At 46.6% G+C, this 26673-nt stretch overlaps 2 protein-coding genes across 4 annotated transcripts; both read right to left on the minus strand.

Annotated features, from left to right (window-relative positions):
- Nucleotides 1-688: 688 nt before the first annotated feature.
- LOC308376027 (SH2 domain-containing adapter protein F-like) lies at nucleotides 689-16479 on the minus strand. Of its 2 annotated transcripts, XM_080852273.1 has the most exons (8): nucleotides 16401-16479; nucleotides 15536-15604; nucleotides 14610-14979; nucleotides 11795-11945; nucleotides 9961-10143; nucleotides 9306-9468; nucleotides 8929-9048; nucleotides 689-5259 (listed from the first exon to the last, which is right to left on the minus strand). In XM_080852273.1, exons 3-8 carry the CDS (start codon nucleotides 14973-14975, stop codon nucleotides 5073-5075), a joined length of 1170 nt encoding a protein of 389 aa, XP_080708399.1. In that variant the 5' UTR covers nucleotides 14976-14979; nucleotides 15536-15604; nucleotides 16401-16479; the 3' UTR covers nucleotides 689-5072. The 2 variants fall into 2 exon arrangements, with proteins under 2 accessions (XP_080708399.1, XP_080708400.1); XM_080852274.1 differs by lacking the exon at nucleotides 15536-15604 and having other exon boundaries at nucleotides 16401-16470.
- Nucleotides 16480-17032: 553 nt separating this feature from the next.
- Nucleotides 17033-24952, minus strand: yju2 (YJU2 splicing factor homolog). 2 transcript variants are annotated; one of them, XM_080852711.1, is made up of 8 exons: nucleotides 24834-24952; nucleotides 24282-24382; nucleotides 23429-23573; nucleotides 22951-23085; nucleotides 22276-22457; nucleotides 21153-21303; nucleotides 20124-20216; nucleotides 17033-17807 (listed from the first exon to the last, which is right to left on the minus strand). In XM_080852711.1, exons 1-8 carry the CDS (start codon nucleotides 24855-24857, stop codon nucleotides 17739-17741), a joined length of 900 nt encoding a protein of 299 aa, XP_080708837.1. In that variant the 5' UTR covers nucleotides 24858-24952; the 3' UTR covers nucleotides 17033-17738. The 2 variants fall into 2 exon arrangements, with proteins under 2 accessions (XP_080708837.1, XP_080708836.1); XM_080852710.1 differs by having other exon boundaries at nucleotides 20072-20216.
- Nucleotides 24953-26673: the final 1721 nt, after the last annotated feature.

A 26673-nucleotide genomic window follows, 5' to 3' on the forward strand; every position in this document is an offset into this window, starting at 1 on the left:
ACCCTAGTAGTCACATCAGCACTGCCGTGTCATACACAAAAGAAACTGAAGGGGGCAGAAGAACCCATATATTGAAAGTGCTTGCTGTGCATTCTGCAGGCACGTGTTCCATGTGGTGAATAGTGTATTCCAAACACTGGACTGGAAAGGCATGCTGTTTAGCAGTGTGTGGTTTGTGTGTAGCAAATTAAGTCATCACCTGAAGATGTTAGGAATCCACACGGCAACCATTTTTAGGTATGAATCAGTCTTACAGATGGATGTAGTGTAATTTGAATGTTTAAGAGATTCTCGAGATATCTGCAAAAACAAACATACTGTAGATGTGAGATATTTTTAGCACAACAGAGCTGCTACTGAGAGTGCTGTTAAGTGTTTAAAACAAAATAAAACTTTTCATCTTCTCTAAAAGATGAACATGTCAATGATTCAAGTGTCACCTAACTAGCCAAGACCACTCCAATATTAAGATTGGCATGAGATCATGCAACCCTGTAGTAATGGCTGTTAAATATTTACAATGATTTACCCTTTCCTTGTGAGATGAAAGACATCAGTGTCCTGTTCCGTGAGTGAATGTGCATCGTGTCAAACAACCAAACCAATATAGAATTCTTTTTTTTTTTTATAGAAAAATTCACAATTTATTATTTTTTTTCGACATTAAAGAAGAAATTGTGGCCGGAGAAACATCATTAATTCGAATACAGAAAAACAAAATGAAGATAAAGTTTTTAGCACAAACTTAAACTTTCAGGTAACATATGTGCCTGATGACGGATGCATGTAGCTAAGGTAAGATGAGGAAACAGTGTCTCTTCTGTCGCCTGCGGCTGCCAGACTGATCAGATCAGTTAATGGGATTACAGTCTGGAGATGCTCCAGACGGGACGTTTTAGAGCAGTTTTTGGACAGGTCATTGGCCTTAGGGAAGAAGGAAGATCTCTCATCTCAACTCCAATGGCAACATGGATAACGCCATGGTAACATGGATGCTGCCAAGGAGGTTAGAGAAGATGGCACATTTGGATCCATTCGAGAAGCCGATTTAGTCCCGTTTGGATTACTAGTCATTTACTGGACTGCCAGCTTAACTGTAATCCTCTGGAATGTTTCCAGACTTCAAAGAAAGCAGAGAATGCTGACTAGCAGAGCTAGCCTAGCGCTAATGGCCCTCTCAAGCACACAGATGGACACTTCATTTAAAAATGTAAACACCATTTCATATTCGATCAGTTATATCACTTCAGACCTTTATGGCGATGTGTAATTATTGTATGCTTTAAATCCAAGAGGGCAACCATTGCAACTTCCTATATTTAGTTTTTACAAAACATAGCAACTGTGACTCTTTTCTAAAAGATGTACATGTCAATGACACAAGTGTCACCTAACTAGCCAAGACCACTCCAATATTAAGATCTTGCCGGCCTCTTACAGATTACACTACACTAAATAACTACAGCTGTAAACCTGCACTGGGATATTGAAATGTCTAATGTCATAGAGGCATTAAGATAGCAGTTCTAAAAGGTGAATAAATGGAATATTTGGCAAGGAAAATAAACATACGGTCTCTACTGATGAATACAAATCCAGTCTTCGATTCGCGCCTAGAGTAGAGAGGCAGGACTGGTTGCTCCAGCTCTCCCTTCCCTGTCCTCGACATCACAGATGTAGACACACACACACACACACACACACACACACACACACACACCCCTGTATGAAAGTCCTTCAGACGTGTGCTCTACCACATCCTGTTTGTCGTATTTAAACTCACTCTGAGATTTTCAGGACATCTCTTGCAAGCACAGTGGGAATTTGCTACATCAGTGTGATTCTGTTGGCCCTGGTTACACCGTAGCTAGGCAACCATGCTGGCTTTTCACTCCCTGGCTGAGGCAAGTTATCCGTGCTGGAATGTTGCCCCGAACTTCCTGTTTTGACTCCGACGTGTCACTGTGACTGCTCCGTGACCGCAGCACGTCCTTCCTGGCTGCAAACAAGTCCAGGAATGATGGACAAGACAGCTTTGGGGGGCACTGTGGCTCGACCAGGGCCGGAGTGGTCCTCAGAAAAAGGTCTGTGATAAAAATCCTCACAGAAATTAAGGCCAGTAGTGGCCGGCCAGATGAACTGATGGTCTGTGACAGAGGTGAGATCCCAAGCATGTTTTAGGAGTTACTCATACAGTGTTGCTATGCAGTGACCTGGTAATAAATGCCATGGCAACACCCAGAAAGTGTTCTATTCCGCTTCATTCCAGTGTTCCATCCTGTGCTGATGGGGTTAGAACTACAGAGTGGAAAATGGTTGTGTGAAGACTGTAGTGTTCTCACATCATCATCATCATTTAAATGGTACAAGACTGTAGTGTTCTCACATCATCATCATCTTCATTTAAATGGTACAAGACTGTAGTGTTCTCACATCATCATTAGGGATGGGAACAAAAATGTACTCAAATGTACTCTTCGATTTCTCTCGATTCTCTCTAGAACGATTCTGTCTCGATTCAGAAAAGTTCGTTATCGATTTTTTAGCACACTCAAATGTTTTAAAAATCGAGATGCATCGAATAATCGTTTTATCGGTTTGGAATTGATAATCGAAAATCTGTTAAGAATCGATAATCGGTTAAGAATCGATTCATTGACCTCTGAATCGGAATTGAATAGAATCGTGAGGTGCCAAGATATTCCCACCCCTAATCATCATCATCATCATCATCATTTAAATGGTGAAAGACTGTAGTCATCATCATCATAATTTAAATGGAACAAGACTGTAGTCATCATCATCATTTAAATGCCTCCGGTGGGCTTCTTCACAGTGCGACCCTGATTGTGAGAGTTATTTCTTCTTCTTTGGTTTGGGGCTGAAAGTACGCAACCCTGTAGTGTTTGTTCTTAATTACTTGCGAAGATTAAATCAGCCAAATCCAGAACCTGTGTGTGAACATCACCATTATAAAATCAGCCTAAAGCGAAATTTATGCTACTCTGATTCACGGAGTCGGACACAGCGAACGCCTCTCCGATTTTTAACCGCTCTCTCCGAACCCTTTCCGAGCACCTCGAGAGGCTGTCATGCACCTACTCATCTTTCTGACTTCCTGTACGAGAGCCTCTCAAAGGTGCTAGGAGAGGGTTCTGAGAGAGGGCTCGGAGTAGCATAAATTTAGCTTAATCCAGACCCGTCATGACCAGGTGTGTTAGCGTCACCATTATCTAATGTGGCAATAGGTGGTCATGTCCTCTCCTCCTTGAATCCCCAGAGTAAGGGGACTGGAAGAGAGTAATGCTGTGAAGGTGCAACCCCACACAGAGAGAGGAGAAGAGTTACTATGGTACCATGGTGAGTATGGTAACACCATGAGATGGTGTGGTCGGGTATAGGCGTAGTTGCTGGTGGCAGGTAGCTGATCGCATTAAGTTCAAGTCACTTATGCTTGCCTACAGAGTGCTTGCTGGTTCTGCTCCCACCTACCTTAATGCTCTTGTAAGGGCAAATGTTACACCCAGGACACTGCGCTCGGCTACTGCTAAATTACTAAATGTAAATGTAATGCTGGAAGGCTACTGCTAGGGTTGGATAGACATCCCACCAATAGCATCCCATCTCTTCCAACCCTTGGGCTCCTCATTGGCTGGCTAGATCTTCTAGTCTAATCACAAGTTCATGTGGAAGAGGATGATGGGGAAATGCCTTTGCTTCGGGGGGGGATCTGTGTTCACGTGAGCCAGGGCAGAGTGAAAACAGTATTGCTTAGCGAGGACCAGTGTGTGACTAGTGGCACCGAGGTTGGCAGCTCTCTGGTGGCAGGGGAGCAGACAGACAGACAGACAGACAGACAGACAGACAGACAGGTCTGACCATCAGCAGGGCAGGGCAGGGTAGGAGGCCAGTGCAGTGCAGGGCAGGGTAGTGACGTGTCAGAGCGGGGAGTCTCAGACGACACAGGGTTCTGTGCAAGAGCAGGGAGTCTCAGACGACACAGGGTTCTGTGCAAGAGCAGGGAGTCTCAGACGACACAGGGTTCTGTGCAAGAGCAGGGAGTCTCAGACGACACAGGGTTCTGTGACCAGAGCAGGGAGTCTCAGACGACACAGGGTTCTGTGCAAGAGCAGGGAGTCTCAGACGACACAGGGTTCTGTGACCAGAGCAGGGAGTCTCAGACGAGACAGGGTTCTGTGCAAGAGCAGGGAGTCTCAGACGACACAGGGTTCTGTGACCAGAGCAGGGAGTCTCAGACGAGACAGAGCAGGGAGTCTCAGACGAGACAGGGTTCTGTGACCAGAGGCTCACACGTCTCACAGGACAAAGACAGCCCCTTACTCCTCAGAACTAGTCTTGATGCCTTGAGACCAGAGGTTCTTAATGATTCCCCCTGAAAAGGAGTTGAAAGTGAGAACAAGAGTCCCTTCTGATCCCCAGTCTGAACAATAATACTGAGTTGCCGCCCCTCAGGGGGAGTGGGTGTTTGCCTGACACATCGGTCAGTTTGAGCTCCAACAGTTTGGCAGACGCCATGTGACTGATGGGTGTAGGACGAAAGGTCAATACTCAGGTTTTTCATCAAAGAGGCTCCAAAAAAAATCTATAGTGAAGATCCCGAGAAAAAAACCACTTTGTTTTTAAGTCAAGCTTTGAGGGACCCTGTTATACTTTGTAACGAAACTCAAAGTTATCCCGTATGCTGGTTGCAAAGCTTGAGCTTGCTTGTACTGAGACACAGAGGAGTGGAGGTGTTTGTTCATCGAGGTGTTTGTTCATGGAGGCTGAAGACTGTGATGCTTGTTTGGTGACTGAAATGCTCTGGTTTGTGTGGGGGTAGTTGCCGTGGAGAAAAGCTCGGGGGGGGGGGGGGGTGGGGGTGGGGGGGGGGATAGTTGTTGCCATGGCGAGACTCCACCGGGGGTGGGTGTGGGGGGTGCTAGTCGGGCCTCAGAGCGTCTGCACCACCACGGGGAAGAGCAGGGAGAGGTGCTCGGCGGCGCGGGTGTGTGTGTGTGTGTGTGTGTGTGTGTGTGTGCGTGTGTGCGTGTGTGCGTGTGTGCGTGTGTGTCTCAGAGCGTCTGCACCACCACGGGGAAGAGCAGGGAGAGGTGCTCGGCGCCGCGGATGGGCAGCTTGTGGGTGGTGTAGTGGTGGATGACCTCGGGGAGGGTGTCGAACGGAGGACTGTTCTCCCCCAGGATGTACTTTCCCTCTCTGGATAGGCTGAACTTCATGTGCATGAAGCCATGGCAGCTCCTGTGGACACATGACAGAGAGGGGTCAGAGGTCAAATAAACAGCGCCGCAGATGGGCAGGTGTGTGTGTGTGTGTGTGTGTGTGTGATAGGCTGAACTTCATGTGCATGAAGCCGTGGCAGCTCCTGTGGACACATGAGAGAGATGGGGGTCGTAGGGTCAGAGGTCAAATAAAACAGACAGCAGTAGCAGTGCTATTTGTAGCGGAGAAAGGGTATCAGGCCACCCTAAGCAATACTTTGGTAGAATACTTAGTATAACACTTTGGTATAATACTTTGTATAATACTTCGTATAATACTTTGGTAGAATACTTAGTATAACACTTTGGTATAATACTTTGTATAATACTTCGTATAATACTTTGGTATAATACTTAGTAAAACACTTTGCTAGAATACTTTGTTAGAATACTTCGTAAAATACTTTTGGTAGAATACTTTGTATAATACTTTGGTAGAATACTTTGTATCAAACTTTGTTAGAATACTTATTATAACACTTTGCTAGAATACTTACTAAAATACTTTGTTAGAACACCTAAAGTCTGGAGCAGTACTTTGAACTCAGTAATCACCAGCTAGAAAGTACAACTTATTGCAGCTGCATTAAGCAATCAGGAAACTGAGAGCTGGGCCTGCTCCCCTGCCAGTTAGTGTGTGTGTGTGTGTATGTGTGTGTGTGTGTGTGTGTGTGTGTGTGTGTGTGTTAGTGTGTGTGTGTGTGTGTCGAGGTCTTTGACACAGGAGCCAGGCCTGGCTGAAGAATGCAGGAGCTGTTAGAGCTGCTGACCGAAGATTTAACACACCATGTGATGTTTCTATGGCAGCACCGCAGAGTTCATGTCAAACACACACACACACACACACACACACACACACACACACACACACACACCATGTGATGTTTCTAGGGGAGCGCTGCAGAGTTCATGTCAAAATGAAAAATCACCCACTGAGCCAAGGAATATTTAAATAAAAAAAAAAAAACACACACACACAGTTACACACACACACACACACACACACACACACACACACACACAGCTACCTATTCAGTTTTAAAAACTGAGGCACCGAAGAGACAAATCTGGAGCGACCCCCAAACAAACACACACACACACAGACACACACACACACACACACCCTCTCTGAGATGCTGTTCTGTGCATGGGCGTTAGAGCGGCCTCTGTGTGTGAACGAGAGACCATTCAGAACACAAAAGACAGACAGAGAAAGAAAGACTGACAACAAGAGGAGAAGAGAAGAGAAGGAATGTTCTGGAACAGCCCCTCACTGGGACGTGCCTTCTGTGGGATTATGCAGGGGTGCAGCGATCTGGAAGAGCCATCTGAGCGAGCGAGGGGGGGAGGGGGGGGGGGGGGTAGGACAGAGACACAGGGTGGAGGGAAATAAGGATGAAAGAAGAGAGGGAGGAGAGGAGGAATAAAGAGAGGAGGAATGAAGGAGAGGAGGAATAAAGGAGAGGAATAAAGGAGAGGAGGAATGAAGGGAGGAGGAATGAAGGAGAGGAATGAAGGGAGGAGGAATGAAGGAGAGGAGGAATAAAGGGAGGAGGAATGAAGGAGAGGAGGAATGAAGGGAGGAGGAATGAAGGAGAGGAATGAAGGAGAGGAATGAAGGAGAGGAATGAAGGGAGGAGGAATGAAGGAGAGGAATGAAGGAGAGGAATGAAGGAGAGGAGGAATAAAGGGAGGAGGAATGAAGGGAGGAGGAATGAAGGAGAGGAGGAATGAAGGGAGGAGGAATGAAGGAGAGGAGGAATGAAGGGAGGAGGAATAAAGGAGAGGAGGAATAAAGGAGAGGAGGAATAAAGGGAGGAGGAATGAAGGAGAGGAGGAATGAAGGGAGGAGGAATGAAGGGAGGAGGAATGAAGGAGAGGAGGAATGAAGGGAGGAGGAATGAAGGAGAGGAGGAATGAAGGGAGGAGGAATGAAGGAGAGGAGGAATGAAGGAGAGGAATGAAGGAGAGGAATGAAGGGAGGAGGAATGAAGGAGAGGAATGAAGGGAGGAGGAATGAAGGAGAGGAATGAAGGGAGGAGGAATGAAGGAGAGGAATGAAGGAGAGGAATGAAGGGAGGAGGAATGAAGGAGAGGAATGAAGGGAGGAGGAATGAAGGGAGGAGGAATGAAGGAGAGGAATGAAGGAGAGGAATGAAGGGAGGAGGAATGAAGGAGAGGAATGAAGGGAGGAGGAATGAAGGGAGGAGGAATGAAGGAGAGGAATGAAGGGAGGAGGAATGAAGGAGAGGAATGAAGGAGAGGAATGAAGGGAGGAGGAATGAAGGGAAGAGGAATGAAGGAGAGGAGGAATGAAGGGAGGAGGAATGAAGGAGAGGAGGAATGAAGGAGAGGAATGAAGGGAGGAGGAATGAAGGAGAGGAAGGAGAAAGATGATGAAGGATAATAAGGTGGGAGAAAAACTGGTCCAGAGACACAGAGCTTTTACTTTGTCCAATTAAAGAAAGAAATATTTTTTTTGTAAGGTCCAGATTTAGTTTGGTCTAACTTAAATTTAATTAGGGATCAAATCAGGCATTATTCCTTTTCTTCATCATGGTTTTAGAGTTTCTGTGTGCATAGTGCTGATGGTGTCCGTGTGCATAGTGCAGAGGCAAAAGAGGTCCACTTGATGTTTAAGAGAGGTCTCTGACGTAGCAGCACCCCATTCAGTGCCTGATGTTTAAGAGAGGTCTCTGACGTAGCAGCACCCCATTCAGTGCCTGATGTTTAAGAGAGGTCTCTGACGTAGCAGCACCCCATTCAGTGCCTGATGTTTAAGAGAGGTCTCTGACGTAGCAGCACCCCATTCAGTGCCTGATGTTTAAGAGAGGTCTCTGACGTAGCAGCACCCCATTCAGTGCCTGATGTTTAAGAGAGGTCTCTGACGTAGCAGCACCCCATTCAGTGCCTGATGTTTAAGAGAGGTCTCTGACGTAGCAGCACCCCATTCAGTGCCTGCAGTGATGGGCCTACCATGAGGTGCTGGAGCCTGGCAGTGGCTGAAGCAAGAGCAAGAGCTTTACTCTCATATGTGTGCATGCTTGCTCCTTAGGATTCCATTGTAAAGCCGTTCTGCCGTTGCCCGATATAGCGCTCTGACTCAATACCAGATATCGCGTTCTGAACCTATACTGGACCGATTTCGCACTGGTTTTGTCCCTAGTAAAAAGCTGGACCCAACAGCTGGCCCAGGTGGAAAAATCGTAAAGATTCCCTTCAAGCCAGCGGGCCCTCACACCTCGTCCCCATGGAGACGACTAGCCCTCACACCTCGTCCCCATGGAGAAGACTAGCCCTCACACCCCGTCCCCATGGAGACGACTAGCCCTCACACCCCGTCACCATGGAGACGACTAGCCCTCACACCTCGTCACCATGGAGACGACTAACCCTCACACCCCGTCACCATGGAGACGACTAGCCCTCACACCTCGTCACCATGGAGACGACTAGCCCTCACACCTCGTCACCATGGAGACGACTAACCCTCACACCTCGTAACCATGGAGACGACTAACCCTCACACCTCGTCACCATGGAGACGACTAACCCTCACACCTCGTCACCATGGAGACCACTAGCCCTCACACCTCGTCACCATGGAGATGTAAAGGAGAGTATCTGATGAAGCGGTAAAGAAGTGTACCTGATTGAGAGGGAGTAGTCCGCTCGGCTGGTCTGGCTGTTCCTCACGAGGTAACTGCACTCCTTACACAGCGTCAGTAGAGACTCCGCCTCAGAACGCGCCAAAGCACCATGGTACCAGCTAACACACACACACACACACACACACACACACACACACACACACACACACACAAGATGTAGAGATATATTCATAAAAAATGTATTCAATTCACACCAGCCATTTAATAACACACAGACGTTTCTGGCTCTCTCTCTCTCAAACACACAGGCACTGGGGACCTACACACACACACACTAGGACCCACACACACACACACACACTAGGACCCACACACACACACAGACACACAGACACACAAACAAACAGACACCTACACTTGCTTCTCCAGAGGCAGATGGGGGTCGACCCTCTCCCCCAGCAGGCCGTGTGGGTCGGCGGGGCGCAGCAGGCTGGCACTGCCACTGGAGGGGGGGCTGCACCGCGGGGGGGGGCGCCCCTGATCCTCCCACTCCCTCACCTCTCTCCCATCATGCACCGCTGCAGGAGGAGGAGAGGTTAGACATAGGCACACACACACACACACACACACACACTCCCTCACCTCTCTCCCATCATGCACCGCTGCAGACAGGAGGAGAGGTTAGACAGAGGCACACACACACACACACGCACGCACACGTCTCTCACACGTCTCTCTCACACACACACTCACACACACATCTCTCTCACACACACACACACACGTCTCTCACTCCCACACACACACACGCACACACACGTCTCTCTCTCACTCACTCAACTCACACGTCTCTCTCTCTCACACACACACACCCACACACACACACACGTCTCTCACTCACTTACACACACGCACACACACACGTCTCTCACTCACTTACACACACGTGCACACACACGTCTCTCACACACACACACACACACACGTCTCTCACGCACGCACTCGTCTTTCTCACACACACACACACACACACACACACACACACACACACACACGTCTCACACACACACCTGCCAGTGCTTTTGAGATGTTGTCCTTCTTCCACTCCCAGGGCTGGTCATACTCGTCCGCAGGCCGCTCGTCATCCTGTGGGAGGCGGCTCTCTCGTTCCTCCTCCTCTGACTCCGCCCCCAGGTGACACCCACTCCGCTCCTCATACGGGCTGTCATACAGCATCTGGCCCTGCTGCAGCTCTGTCAATCACACACACACACACACACACACACACAGACACACACACAGACACACAGACACACACACACAGACACACACACACACACACACACACACACACACACACACACACTTGATTCATTTATTTGGAATGACCAATACTGATTAAACACCACAGCATCCAAATATAAGTAAAGAGCCTATTATGTCTCACAAAACAACACAAACACTGTGCAAGTATTTACAGCCAAGTGAATCAGTAGATGAATACATTTTCATATCAGGGGGAGAGATGGCAGCGCCTTCTCCATATATGCAGACTGCCTATGATTGCTGGCACAGAGCAGTATTTGGCTGTTTGCTTAGTGTTCTTATTATTAAGTCCAGCAATTTGCAATCCTCTAACACAGAGTCGATGTACATGTCCAAGGCTAACATAAATGAGTACAACTACTTTTGTATGATTGATTACCACCTACTGTCAGAGCATGAATTAATGGCTGGTATTTAAAAAAAAAAATCAGAGAAACACAGGTCCATATACATGTCAAAGCAACAACCCACTTCCAGAATCACAATGGTTTTTGAAAGATCATCCAAATCAACACACACACACACACACACTGTACGTAACACATACATTACTTAATATACAGTACCAGTCAAAAGTTTGGACACACCTTCTCATTTTTTGAGAAGTTTTTTCTTTACTTTTATTATTTTCTTCATGGTAAATAACACTTTTTTTGTTTAGTACATCATTCCATTCGTGTTCTTTTGTAATCTAAATGTCTTCAGTATTAATCTACAATGTAGAAATAAATTAAAGTTAATAAAACACTTTTCCAAAAAAATTAAAGGTGTGTCCAAACTTTTGACTGGTATATGTATATAAGCCCAACCACACTGACTGGGGGTCTCCCAGGAGAGACCTTGTTCAATAATACAGGGAAGTTATACTATCAATAAAGTTCCCCTTTAAACTAGAGCACACACACAGAAACCCACCTACACACACACACACACACACACACACACACACACACACACACACACAGACAAACACACAGACAGACAGACAGACAGACAGACAGACAGACAGACAGACAGACAGACAGACAGACAGACAGACAGACAGACAGACAGAGACAGACAGACAGACAGACAGACAGACAGAGAAGGTATGAACTGTGAAAGGCACATGAGAAGAGAGCCCCACAAACACGCTGGCACTGGAACACTCACAGTTCGCTCGCCATTTGCCCCATCATGTTAAGGGGATAGATGCGGTAATCTCTCAGAAGCCATTTGACCAATCGTGTTAAGGGGATAGACACCGTAATCTCCTCAGAAGACGGACTCGCCTAGCAGTAGCGATAATCCCCCATAATCCATCATTCTCAGTCATGGCCACAGCCTAAGTGTTGCAATGCATGTGTCTGTGTGTGTGTGTGTGTGTGTGTGTGTGTTAGTGTGTCTGTGTGTGTGTTTACATGCACCGCCATGCATACAGTGTTGTATCTTCATTTATTATGTCCTAAAACAAATCATTTTACATGAAGATAGCCTATATAACACCTACCCTTACCTAATGTGTGTGTGTGTGTATGGCGCTGACCTGTGTGTGTGAGTGTGAGTGTGTGAGTGTGTATGTGTGTGTGTGGCGCTGACCTGTGATGACTCTCTGGGCCTCAAAGGGGTCCATGTAGCTTCCACTCTCCACTGCCGGCACCTCCTGGACGGGTCTGGACCGGGGGTCGGGTCGGGCGTCAAACGGGTCCGAGTAGTCCGTGTCCCCCACCACAGGGGCGGATGGGATCACCTAATCAATAAATAATAATAATAATTAATTAATTTAATTTGTAGTGCACTCTACATTCAAGCAGAATCTCAAGAGTGCTACATAGTTAAAAACAGCCCATAACAAAAGCATAGTTTAAAAAAAAAAAAAAAAAACATTTAAAAAAGCATAGCTTAAAAAAATGATACGTTTTTAAAAAGTAGGAAACGCCTTTCTGAATAAAAAGGTTTTTAGGCCAGTCTTATAACAGTCTAGTGTCTGTGTCTGGAGGCTGTTCCACAGGCACGGCGCTGCAGAGGACACTTTTTTACTGACCACAGGGGGAGATGGGATCACCCCAGAGGGGGGTTACACTCCTTACCGATGGAATTATCTTGGGGGGGGGGGGGGGGACGACAGTTTCATACGGTCGTGTTCCAGACCACTTCACACCAACAGGACAGTTTCATACGCACATGCAGTGATCTAGCTGGCAGGAAAATGTTCTGTACTCACAGATATACACAGTTATCACAATCAACAGCCATAGAATGGAGAATATGGAACATGTAAAACACACACACAGGTGTGTTTTGGACATCCCCAAAGGTGCACGTGGCAGAGAGAAGAGCTTCATACGTCCCCTCCTGACACACACACACACACACACACACACACTTCAGCGGAGTCCTAATACGACCCCTCCTGACACACACACACACACACACACACACACACACACACACACACACACACACACACACACACACACACACACCACACACACACACACACTTGAGCGGAGTCCTAATACGACCCCTCCTGACACACACACACACACACACACACACACCACACACACACACACACACTTCAGCGGAGTCCTAATACGACCCCTCCTGACAGTCATGAGCCTCAGATGTTGGCGAAAGTTTTTCTGTTTAGCCAGAGGGTCGCTGGACCATCACTGAGCCTCAATCAGCTGTGCACCAGTGGCTCAGGTAGAGACACAAACACACACACAGACAAACACACACACACACACACACACTCACACTCACACACATCAAAGAACATGGCATGAAAAACAAACAGTGCAAAGCCGAGTGTTCACAGCCTTTTGAGTCCACTGTATTTAAAAGAGATTGAGAAATTATTATTACGCTCACTGCAGAGTATGTAAAAACAGTTTGTGAGCAAGTGTCTGTGTGCGTGTGCCTGTGTGTGTGTGTACCTGTGTGTGATTCTGTATTCTGTGTGTGCTAACATCTGTCAGTGTGTGTGTTCATGTGTATATGCTCACATCTGTCAGTGTGCGTGTGTGTGTATGTGTGTGTGTGAGTGTGGGTGGGTCTCTCCTGTGGATTATGCATTCTAATTTGGCGTAATGAGTCAGAGCACAATCTGTCTTCCTAACTGAATATTTCATCATCTTTGACAGGCTTGCAGTGTGTGTGTGTGTGTGCGTGTGTGTGTGTGTGTGTCTCTGACAGGCTGGCGGTTCAGTGATGCACCACGTCTGCACACGCACTGCTCTGGGGCTCCACACCAGCCCAGCTTCAGCACGCCACACACACTTGTGTGTGTGTGTGTGTGTGTGTGTGTGTTGTGTGTGTACCACTGCAGGGGAATGATCCACATGATGCTCCGTTTCAACACAGATGTTTTAGGGGTAGCTAAAGCAAGGCACTCAAATGCACTCATCCGTGTGAAACACACAGCCTGAGCATAGACACACACACACACACACACACACACACACACACACACACACACACACACACACACACAGCCTGAGCATAGACACACACAAACACACACACACACACACACACACACACACACACACACACACACACACACACACACACACACACACACACACACACACACACACACACACACACACACAGCTTGAGCATATAAACGGACCTAAAAATAAAAAACCCTGACAGCCATCTGAACAACATGCTGTTCTCTAAAGGGCACTTAAGGTAAGCGGAGTCCTCAGGGGTACCCCACCCACACACCACACACCACACACACCCACTCACACACACACACACACACTAACACACATACACACACACCCAGACCACGTGGTACCACGGCCACAATAGGCAATGTTTTTCCACAGGAAATGACTGACATGCAAACCATGCAAGGAATCAGGGAGGGTTCTATTCTTCTGTTCTGGGTGGCTACAGGGTTCTGTTCTGGGTGGCTATAGGGTTCTGTTCTGGGTGGCTACAGGGTTCTGGGTGGCTACAGGGTTCTATTCTTGGTTGCTACAGGGTTCTGTTCTTCTGTTCTGGGTGGCTCCAGGGTTCTGTTCTGGGTGGCTACAGGGTTCTGTTCTGGGTGGCTACATGGTTCTGTTCTGGGTTTGCTACAGGGTTCTGGGTGGCTACAGGGTTCTGTTCTGGGTGGCTACAGGGTTCTGTTCTGGGTTAAATATCCCACCCCCTACATGATCTCTCATTCTATTGCACCGGTTAAATATCACTGCATGATCGGTCATACCATAGCACTGTTGGTGCTGCTGAGGCTGGGCGTGAGGATGGGTGTGTGTGTGTGTGTGTGTGTGTGTGTGTGTGCTCAACCGGGGGAGACGGGGGATCCTGGAAGGATAGGGTGCTGTTGAGGCTGGGCGTGAGGATGGGTGTGTGTGTGTGTGTGTGTGTGTGTGTGTGTGTGTGTGCTCACCGGGGGAGACGGGGGATCCTGGAAGGATAGGGTGCTGTTGAGGCTGGGCGAGAGGATGGGGGCGCAGCGGGCGAACTCCTGCGAGTCCACCTTGATCAGGCGGTGTTTGGGCGACACCACCTTCACCTGAAGCCCGTTGGGCAGCACCGCTCCGAACGCCTCGAAGCCGCCGCCGTCGTCGTCAGTGTCCTCGTCGTTGTTGGGCGAATCCCGCCGCTCGGAACACTCGTAGGGGTCCTCGAAGTCCAGTGCCTTCTGTGCCCGGTACGCACGCAGAATCTCGCTCTCGGTGTAGTCTGGCGTGGGGGGCTGGGGGGGACCGCGCCGGCTGCCAAAGTGTAGGTAGTCCCTCAGCCACTTTGCCATGGGTCTGGGGGTGGGGAATTAAATTAAAGTGAGTACATATATGGGAGAGGTACTACATATATGGTATCTCTTTATGCATTTAAACCTTTTTTTAACTGAAAAACATGCAGTCGGACAGAAAATGAAGGCGTCACGTCATTGACCCTTATGCATGCCAGTTGCAAACTCGTTTCAGATCTACCACAACAGAAACGGACAGAACATCAAAGACCGTTGGGCTGTACAACACACTCAATCACCAAGCCAGGTTTATTGAAAGGCAAAAATCATCCTAATTCCAGTCCAAAGTATTGGCATTTGTTTCAGCGCATGATTGTATTAACGTCTAAGCAGGCCAATTAGAAATTTAGAGTACATAATCATCGTCATCTAGCTTAGACACCAACTTGTGTAAGTAACAGAAACTATACAAATCATTTTTTACGTATGATGGTTAAAAGCAGTATGATTTAAATAATTCACACACACACACTCACTAAGACATTTAACTTTTCCTCTTTAGTCGAGATGACATCATGAGTAAGAAACCCAGTCAAAATACATAATCTGGCCGAACATACCTCTCTCCCTCTGTGTGATTCACGCATTGACGCCTCGCAAGAACAATAGAGGCTGAACCACAGAGGAACCTAGAGTGAACAATAAACTTTCACTTACTTTCCAGAAACAGGCAACGCCTCCGAAAGACTAGCCCCCCATAACAAAGCTAGCTGGCTAGAAACCAATCAAGTTACACGGATAGATTAAATAAATACAGTGAATGACCTACGATTTAAAAGCTTTCCACCGTGCAAGATTGCATATTGGGCACATATTGGTATTCAACACCGACAAGTCGATACAGACTGTTTAGTTAGCTCACGTAGCTGGCCGCTTTGCTAACTTATACAGCTATCTACCTTTCCATTTGACTATTCTTAGTAGTAAATAAATTAGTAATTAGTAACGATTCTGAGAGGGCCCAGGCTGCTTACTCGAAAAAACGCAACGAGTATTTAAAGTTACTTTCAGTGCCATTCGATTATGAAAGGCTGACAAACTACTGTGCAAGCTGGGAGTAACGTTAATGTTACTCGTCTGGGCTAGCTAGACCGTAAGCTTTTTTCAGGAAAGGGTAGCTGGTCAATATTACATGCCAATCCCAACGAAAGTAAAGCGCATAATATGCTGTTAATAATATACGAAACCCAACCTCTTTTGGGAAATAAAGCAAAACTGTATCTGGTATGCAAATCTACCCAGCTAGCCATGGAACTATAGCACCAGATTGCTAATAACGAATGTGCTAGCTGACACTAAGTTCGACTGAGAATTTGAAATGACAGCAGCCCCACGACCAATAAAAGCTATCTTCAACCGTATCTTTTGAGGTGTCCATTTAGTATAAATAATAAACTCACGGCTTATTAGCAGTCAATTACTTACGATAACCAGCTCCAGTGGACACTCTCGTGATTCCCGATTCCCGGCGCGCTCGAGTGAGAATGTCACCGACTGCACTCCCACACAAGCTGTGTTCAACTAATCCGAGCCAGCATTGAACAGGTTAAAACCTCAGATCTGAGCAGATCTGAACCTGTTTCAAGTACCGTTAATTTAGAAATGTTACAATCAGCATGTGGCAATGTTGTGTTCCATACTTTTATTTAGCACTACTCCGCACGCATGTAAATATGCAATTTAAGATGAAACATTGTTACATTTCAAACTAAATTGTCTGTACTGTCGCCTGAACCAACAAAGAAGTAGAATATAAATTCGCTTCTTGCAGTCACATAATGAAAGCAGTCGTTTGTGTCCGGGACGTATTTCATTTAAACGGTCATCAATAACTTAATATAAATACGTGAAAACTGTCTCCCTGGCGGACTGAGCGAGTCGTGTCCCTGATTGTAAATAGGTCACTTCTGTCACACTCGTTATCCGGAATGACAGTTTGATTGTCGTTGTGCAGAACGATTCTCCGCCTAACAATGACAGGCCCTATACGGTTCGAGTCAGGATTGTGCATTTCTGCAATACCTCAGCAAAGAATGACAGAATCACACAGCCAAAAATTCAGAAACCATCGTTTAATATATTTACATGAAAATCTTTAAATGTTTTAAACAAGCTTCTCCAACTCTTACCCTTGAATAGAGCAATGCTCTTCACTTCAGCCAGTGTGAAATGAAACACCTGTACAGCATTGATGCTGGCTATGTTGAAATGACTTATCCATTCTCTACGAAATATAGAAAAAGATAGAGTTTCCCCCACAGGCTTTACATTAGAAGCACACATCTTGAAATCTGCATCAATGATAATTTTATTTAGACATCTGTAGAGATATATGACATGACGGGTAGAGAGCTGAGGACTAAATACACAAGTAACCCTGAGTTCTGCATCTGCTTCTCCTCAAAGAGGTAACAGGTCTTGGGTAATGGACCTGCAGACTCTAGACGAGTAGGGAAAAGATGGAGCATGATGTTTTCTGACAGGTTTTAAAAATCAGTTCTGAGTAAAGGAATAAAAGCTAGTCTCAGGAGACTCAAACAAGAGTTTTACAATTAAATGGAAACAAAGTACAACCCTAACACCTGCTTGTATTCTCCAGTAGATATTCTGCAGAACTGCTGTAAGGTATTCATTTGAAACCAAAATACTGGTTTAAAAAATGATCAGTGCACAGGACATGGCCTTCTCAATCGCTGTCGTCACTGTCCGTGTACGCCCCCAACAGGCTGAGAGAGGAACTGCTCTGTGGAACCAATGGCTGGCTCACTGAAGATCCGTTCTGCAGGAGGGCAGGTTGTGCGTTGCTGCTAGAAGGGGCTGGAGTCTTGGTTCCTGTGGGGCGAAACAGAGGAAGATGAGACTGACAGGAGTGATAACGCTGCCGCAGCAGGAGTCCAGCAATGCTAACAGCGTTTAAAGTCTAATCATGGCTTAACCTGCCATGAATATGGATGACTAAGAGTTATGTTCAATGCCAACAGTGTTTAAAGTCCAATTAGGGTTTCACTCAACATGAATATGAACAACTTAAGGGTTATGTTCAATGCTAACAGCGTTTAAAGTCTAACTAGGGTTTAACTCAACATGAATATGAACAACTTAAAGGCACAATATGCAACAATTATGCTTCAGGATTAGGGTTAGGATAAGCAGTTTAACCTTAAAATAACAGCTTAAAAAAAATTGGGGCGCTACAATTACTTTTAATATGGAGAATTGCGTCCGTGCCAATGGCATAGCAGGGTCGATAGGCACATAACTGCCTTCTGTAGTTTTGCCTGCCGATGCCCGCCGACCTGACTTTGATTACCTTCTGCCGATCTAGTAAGTAGCTTATTTGCCGTCTTGCTTAGTCTTGTGTTGCACAGGATTGGTGTTTGACTGTGTAAGGACAGTCGTTGAGTAATTAGTTTGTCATAATGTCAAAGTCAGCACATTTCAAGAGATTTCGTTAGTTTTAGCTGCTAGCATACCTTTAGCGAATAGCTATTAATCCTTAATGCACCTTTAAGGGTTGTGTTCACTGCTTTCCCTAGCTGCTCTGGTGTCAAACGTGCACGCCGTAGCTCCTCTCATGTCAGACATCTTTACTTTACTTTGCAAAACTGAAGGGATCAACTGATTTGAGTGCAGGAGAACATGAAAGCTGTAAATATATTTTATTATATATTGTATGTTTTATTAAATATTGTATGTTTTGTTATGTATTGTATGTTTTGTTATGGATTGTACAGCAGTACTTTTTTTTTTTAATACAAGTTGTGAATTTAATCTAACACGTTATGACAGAAGGGGTTAAGTGGCATTTGTAGCCCTTCAGGCTGGACATGGGCAGTTTGAGATGAACTGCAGGAAGTGTAACATTGAAAGGCAGGCCTAGGGTGAATGGATGCCGTTGAAAGAATTTTAAACCAGAACCAGAGCATCACAGACGGCCAATCATAACGCTAGCATTCACATCAGTGGCCAATCGTAACGCTAGCATTCACATCAGTGGCCAATCGTCATACTAGAATTCACATCAGTGGCCCATCATAACGCTAGCATTCACATCAGTGGCCAATCAGAGCGTCACAAATGAGATGTGGGATTAAGGTTAGCACACAGCGCTAAGGACACGGTGCTTTAGAGCAAGCGGCAGGCAGACTCAAACTGTGAAATTGCGCTTTGTGCTTCTTGCAGTGGGCAGCTGGCGTGACGAGCTGCATCTATTACCGGCACTGCAGTGATGTTACCACATTTTGTGAGGAGTAAAATACATTTATAATGTAATAATAACAACAATTATAATAATAAACCCTAGTTATAGATAAGTATAAGTGCTGCCTATTGTAAATAATTATGAATGTAAATAAAAGTAATTGTAGAAATCAAAATGGTCTCTGTAGTGAGCTGAGAGCAGCCGCCTGTCTGCTGTCTGCTTGGCCCATACTGCCCACCTGTCTGCTGTGTGCTTGGCCCATACTGCCCACCTGTCTGCTGTGTGCTTGGCCCATACTGCCCACCTGTCTGCTGGGGCCATACTGCCCACCTGTCTGCTGTCTGCTGGGGCCATACTGCCCACCTGTCTGCTGTCTGCTGGGGCCATACTGCCCACCTGTCTGCTGTCTGCTGGGGCCATACTGCCCACCTGTCTGCTGGGGCCATACTGCCCACCTGTCTGCTGGGGCCATACTGCCCACCTGTCTGCTGGGGCCATACTGCCCACCTGTCTGCTGTCTGCTGGGGCCATACTGCCCACCTGTCTGCTGTCTGCTGGGGCCATACTGCCCACCTGTCTGCTGTCTGCTTGGCCCATACTGCCCACCTGTCTGCTGTCTGCTTGGCCCATACTGCCCACCTGTCTGCTGTCTGCTGGGGCCATACTGCCCACCTGTCTGCTGTCTGCTGGGGCCATACTGCCCACCTGTCTGCTGTCTGCTGGGGCCATACTGCCCACCTGTCTGCTGTCTGCTGGGGCCATACTGCCCACCTGTCTGCTGTCTGCTGGGGCCATACTGCCCACCTGTCTGCTGGGCCCAGACTGCCCACCTGTCTGCTGTCTGCTGGGGCCATACTGCCCACCTGTCTTATGTCTGCTGGGGCAGACGGCGTACCTGTCTGCTGTGTGCTGGGCTTGGAGACAGGGGCAGGGGTCTTCTTCCTCACCACCAGGGAGCCCAGGGCAGCTTTGGTCCCCAGGCCTCCAACACTCCTCTCCCAGCTCTCCGGCTGCGCCCGCTTCACTGTCCCAGCAGGCCCCTGGGAGGGAGGGAGGGAGAGAGAGAGAGGAAGGAGAGAGGGTGAGAGAGAGAGAGAGAGAGATAAAGTAGATGGAAGGATAAAGAGGAGGGGGGGAGAGGGAGTAGGGAGAGACAGGGGAGCATAGGAGAAATTAAGATGGAATGGAAAAGGAGGAAAGAGAAAGAGAGAGAGAGAGAGAGAGAGAGAGAGAGAGAGAGAGAGAGAGAGAGAGAGAGAGAGAGGGTGATTAAGTACATGAGTTAAGCACAAGTTGTATTCACCCTGCACTCCTCCTGCCCCGAGTCATAACTACTGAAAGCCCAAGGAACATCACCTGAGAAACACAATCACATGAGTGAGGAACATGACTGAATGCATTCATGTTGAGATGAAGCTCTAGTTTCACACTGACACTGTAAAACACACAGCCATCTTCTCCCTCAGACACTTCCTCAAACTCTTCTGTAGCACCCTGCACCGACTCATTAAGACTCCAACTCCGAAGTATTTTTGCATGGTTTTATCCATGCTTTAGTTAAGGTGGTCACAAATGCCAAAATAAACCTAATACAGCAAGAGCTGAAGGAGTATGATGGTCTTTCTAATGAAGTACCGTACCTGGACGTCTACCTGGGCGTCTATGGTCTTCCTAATGAAGAACTGTACCTGGGCGTCTACCTGGGCATCTATGGTCTTCCTAATTAAGTACTGTACCTGGGCGTCTACCTGGGCATCTATGGTCTTTCTAATGAAGTACTGTATCTGGGCGTCTAAGGTCTTCCTAATGAAGTACTGTACCTAGGCGCCTATCTGGGCGTCTATGGTCTTCCTAATGAAGCACTGTACCTGGGCGTCTATGGTCTTCCTAATGAAGCACTGTACCTGGGCGTCTATGGTCTTCCTAATGAAGTACTGTATTTGGACGTCTATGGTCTTCCTAATAAAGTACTGTACCTGGACGTCTGTGCTCTTTTCAACTGTGAGGATGTCAGTGGCCTTCTCTGGTGCAAGCCTCTTCACTGCTGACCGTGCCATCTCCTCGTCCTTGTCAGAGTCGGAGTCTGAGTCCCTCAGTCTCTTCACAAGGGCCTTGTCTAGCATCTCCCTGAGGGAAGAGGGCGAGGGGGGAGAGTTAAAGGATGACTTAACCAGGGGGAAAAGTACAGCAACCAAGGATTGACTTAACCAGGGGGAAAAGTACAGCAACCAAGGAGGACTTAACCAGGGGGAGAACAGCAACCAAGGAGGACTTAACCAGGGGGAAAAGTACAGCAACCAAGGAGGACTTAACCAGGGGGAAAAGTACAGCAACCAAGGAGGACTTAACCAGGGGGAAAAGTACAGCAACCAAGGAGGACTTAACCAGGGGGAAAAGTACAGCAACCAAGGAGGACTTAACCAGGGGGAAAAGTACAGCAACCAAGGAGGACTTAACCAGGGGGAGAACAGCAACCAAGGAGGACTTAACCAGGGGGAGAAGTACAGCAACCAAGGAGGACTTAACCAGGGGGAGAAGTACAGCAACCAAGGAGGACTTAACCAGGGGGAGAAGTACAGCAACCAAGGAGGACTTAACCAGGGGGAGAAGTACAGCAACCAAGGAGGACTTAACCACTTGTCTTTGATTTGCCTCTCTCCACACATACACAACTTCCTTTCTCATACACACAACTGTTGCCTGGTTTCTCTCGTTCTCCTCCATCTCCCTCCTTATGCTCTCTCTCTCTCTCCCCCTCCCTCCCTCCCTCCCTCTCTATCTTTTTATCCACCTCCCTCCGTAAACTCTCTCTCTCTCTCTCTCTCTCTCTCTCTCTCTCAAATTCAAATTCAAAAGAAGCTTTATTGGCATGACCATAGCGTTGTTAAGTTTTACCAAAGCATTTGGTTTGGATATATACAAACTATTACATAAACAGTACATATATCTATACATAGGGTACATCAGAAGGGGAAAGGGAGAACTGGGAACAATAATACATAGTTTTTATCATCAGGGGATTAACACAACAACACTCTCTCTCTGTGACCCCTGATGACCCTCCGTGACCCCTGATGACCCCTGACGACCCTGACTCACTTGGTCTCTCGCTCGTCCTCGTCGACCTCTCTCTGGCGCTGCAGCTGCTCCAGGTCGCGGTACTGACCCAGCATGGACTCAAAGTCCACCGTGGCCTGGCGCTGGTTCAGCTCCTTCAGCTCCTGCAGGTTCTCCAGAACCTCCATCTCCATCTTCGAGTCCCGGGTCCGGTTCTCCAGAACCTGACAGAGCCAAAACAAAGCACCAATGTCCTCGTCACCATTCCGTTTTAGCACCAGTGATAATGTGTATCTTATACTGAGTCTTAGACATGGCACATTTCCAATGCATGTGTGGGTTCAAAGGTCAGCTGTCTGATGCGGACTCGTCTGTCTTGTTGTTTTTGTGACAATGACAATAAAGTATTTAGTAAAGTATTAAGTTGCTGTGCAGTGTAAACATTAACTGCCACTGCTAAATAATAATAAATAACAGTTAATAAATAGATAAATAAATATCCCTGAGTAAATATAAAAAAAATAAAACTATATAAACATTGAGGTGCATCAATAAGTGTTAGAGTGCATGCATGTGTGGGTTGCAGGGTAGAGTGTTGGAGTTAGAGTGCATGCATTTGTGGGTTGCAGGGTAGAGTGCATGCATGTGTGTGTTGCAGGGTAGAGTGTTAGAGTGCATGCATGTGTGGGTTGGGTAATAGATGGCTTTCCCAGTCACCTTCATGGGATTGTTCAGCTCCTCTTCCTCTCGATCCCTCACGATCTTCTTCTCCTCCTCCTCCAGCAGTTTCTCTGCTTGGAAGTTCCGCGTTGCACCGTGCTCCATCGCATAGTCTGTGTTCTCTGGGTCGGTCTGGAGAGGGAATGGACACACAGTTAAAGCAACAGTCACTCCTGGTTTACTCCTATTCACATTCGATATAATCAGAGCACAAATATTTCAACCGACCATGCACTGTTCCCAGGAAATGAAGCGCATGTGCACACACACACACACACACACAGACACACACACACACACACAGACACACACACAGACACAGACACAGACACAGACACAGACACAGACACAGACACAGACACAGACACAGACACAGACACACACAGACACAGACACAGACACAGACAGACACAGACAGACACAGACACACACACACACACACACACACACACTTTTTAAGGTGATGGCGCCATACCTTGAAGGTGATCTCGGCCAGGCATCTCGTGCACTTAATGTAAAATCGGAAGATGGGCAGTCCCATGTAGTCCTCGTTCATCACCGTTTCCTTACGGGCGTTGAACTTCTTCCCCTTGTAGATGTACTCCCCGCAGGTCCTGCATCTGTGTTGATGGTCACAAAGCATTTCTTACAATTCCATCATTACATTCGTTGCCTGAATTACAGCCGCATTACTCTGGAAAGTGCAGCGGATCAGGGAATTCTGGTAACGTTAAGTATGTGGTGGTCGTGGTCTGGTGAAGTATGTGACAGTCGTGGTCGCAGTCGTGGTCTGGTTAAGTTTGTGGTACTCGTGGTCTGGTTAAGTATGTGGTGGTCTGGTTAAGTATGTGGTGTTTGTGTTCTGGTTAAAACTGTGGCAGTCGTGGTCTGGTTAAGTACTCGTGGTCTCGTTAAGTATGTGGCAGTTGTGGTCTGGTTAAGTATGTGGTGGTCGTGGTCTAGTTAAGTATGTGGTAGTCGTGGTCTAGTTAAGTATGTGGTAGTCGTGGTCTGGTTAAGTATGAGGTGTTTGTGTTCTGGTTAAGTATGTGGTGGTGTTTGTGGTCTGGTTAAAACTGTGGCAGTCGTGGTCTGGTTAAGTATGTGGTGGTCTGGTTAAGTATGTGGCAGTCGTAGTCTGGTTAAGTATGTGGTGGTCTGGTTAAGTATGTGGTGGTCGTGGTCTAGTTAAGTATGTGGAAGACAGTCGTGGTGTGGTTAAGTATGTGGCAGACAGTCGTGGTCTGGTTAAGTATGTGGCAGTCGTGGTCTGGCTAAGTATGGGGTACTCGTGGTCTGGTTGAGTATGTCGTGGTCGTGCCACTCACCTCATGTTGAACGGGGCCATCAGCCGCACAACATACTGACGGTCTTTAGGGAGTTTTAGCTTGGGGATTTTCGAGGGGTCGAAATCGGGGGGATAGTATTTCTGCAAGGAGAGACAGTCAAATTCGATCGATTAAGGTTGACAGATAAGCAGGTTTTTATATTTGCCATCGGCTCGTCTGATAACGTCCACTTGATATTGACAGTCTCGAATCGTATTACCAGCTAACTTGGCCAACAAAATTCAGACTCAACAACGTGGGTAACGTTAACATTTAAGGTTGTTAATGGCGCAAGTCTGACATAACACTACAACTACATAAGCTGATAAGGATGTGCACCTTTAAGTGTGTCACATATCGCTAAATAAAACAAAGTTTGAAATACTGAACTATGCCGTTTGTGGACCAGCTTGGTCGATATTGTTTAAGCTAGCCAGCTAACGTTAGCTAGGTTAGCTAATAGCAAAAACATTTGAACAGAACATGAAGTGCTATCGTTGGTGACTGGTTGGACACTTTTGTGATAAAGCATATAAAATGAAGTACACTTACGTTCAAAACCTTTCGTTCAGACATTTTTAACCCGTGTTAAATAATGTGGCTAGGTGCCTATATTCTTAGACCTGAAGCTGAACACAAAAATGATCTGATGATGTTCGCTACTGTTCTTCTTCTTTAGTGATTTGGCGACCAGAAAACCTATATAATTTGACTCACTACCGCCACCAACTGGGTTAGAATATGCAACCACTCTGAAACAATGTTTGCCATTAACCGAATCAATGTAACCACAGCAAACTCGTCAGACCAGGGAAACTGTATCTGTTTCTGTATTAAAGTGTTGACTCTGATATGTTGTGCTTGTGACTGCTTAGACATTTCAAATTGCTATGATCCATTGACTGTACATAGAAGTCATGAAAGACATAATATTCTATACTGTCGATGCGCTGATCCGATAGGGGGCAGTCGAACCATAGACATCCGGCTTTTCCACCAGGCCTCACAACCGCAGAGGGAGAGGAGCCGTGTTTATTGTTGATTTTTGCCATGGCATCGTAGGGTTTACGCGTAATAAACAATCTTAATATATATTACAAGGATAATTTTATGTGTTTTTTGGACGAGGGTGATATTTACTTTTTGGTACATTAACCAGCGACCAAAATGACTGACGTTAATTGTGGGTCTTTACAGACCCAGTTGGGTGCTATAATGGAAGTCTTAGCAAAGGCTGCTATTACAGAAATAATACAACTTTTTGACGACAGCTATGCAGTGTTGCGCCTTGAGATTTCCCGACACCAGAACAATAATGTGGAGCTTCAAAGGAAATTGCAGGAGGCGAAAGAAGAACTAAGGACTGTACAAATACGAATTGAAGCAGGTGAGTGGAATTGGACAACTATAGCCCACCTCCTTGAAAATAAATAGCCTGTTCAAAGGCGAATTGAATTCTCAAATATCTGTGACCACGGACTAGGCGTGCGTACCCATACATCAGTGTTTGCCATCCTGTTCCCTGTTCCGAGTAACTGTTAGATGTTAGTATTTGCTTTATACAGTTCAATAGACACTATTTCAAGGCACCTTTCTGGTATGGAATGCAGTGCACCGTTATTCTTCTGCCGTTCATGCTTTATTTTCTCTTCAATTCTGTGTTTGCTTCGCCTGCAGAAGACATGGCAGGACAGGACTGGAGCCCACTGAGAGGTGGGGTGGGGGTGGCAGCCAGATGCAGCAGCCCTGAACAGCCACAGAGCGCTGAGGACAAGGTGGGTGGAGAGACGACTGAGGGCAAGGTGGGTGTGGGTGGAGAGAGGACTGAGGACAAGGTGGGTAGAGAGAGGTCTGAGGACAAGGTGGGTGTGGGTGGAGAGAGGACTGAGGACAAGGTGGGTGGAGAGAAGACTGAGGACAAGGTGGGTGGAGAGACGACTGAGGACAAGGTGGGTGCAGAGAGGACTGAGGACAAGGTGGGTGCAGAGAGGGCTGGAAGTGTAGATGGAGTTTAGTTTCATCTAGATAATGTCTGTAGTAGTCAGAGAAACACTTTATAGTGGACAGCATAGAGTGAGGTCATAGAGTGAGGTCATAGAGTGAGGCATCTTAGTGGTATAAAACTGTTCTTGAAGAAACATTTCTTACGATTTTAGCTCTCAGGCGGTAATAACAAGTTGACTAAAATCTCTACAATGATTCAGACTGCCAGACCAAATATAAAATGGTTCATCTTTTTATTGCGAATCCAGAGATTCTGAACTAAATTCCACGTGTGTGTGAAATTAATATAAATACACAAGATAACAAAATATATTGGGTGTTTTGTTAGACAAGGTCATTCTCCTGCACAGGGTGCAGGTCTCACAGTGCTTTTTCTTTAAGTAGTGCT

The sequence above is a fragment of the Sprattus sprattus genome (assembly GCF_963457725.1).
Source record: "Sprattus sprattus genome assembly, chromosome: 15".
Taxonomy (NCBI): Eukaryota; Metazoa; Chordata; class Actinopteri; order Clupeiformes; family Clupeidae; genus Sprattus; species Sprattus sprattus.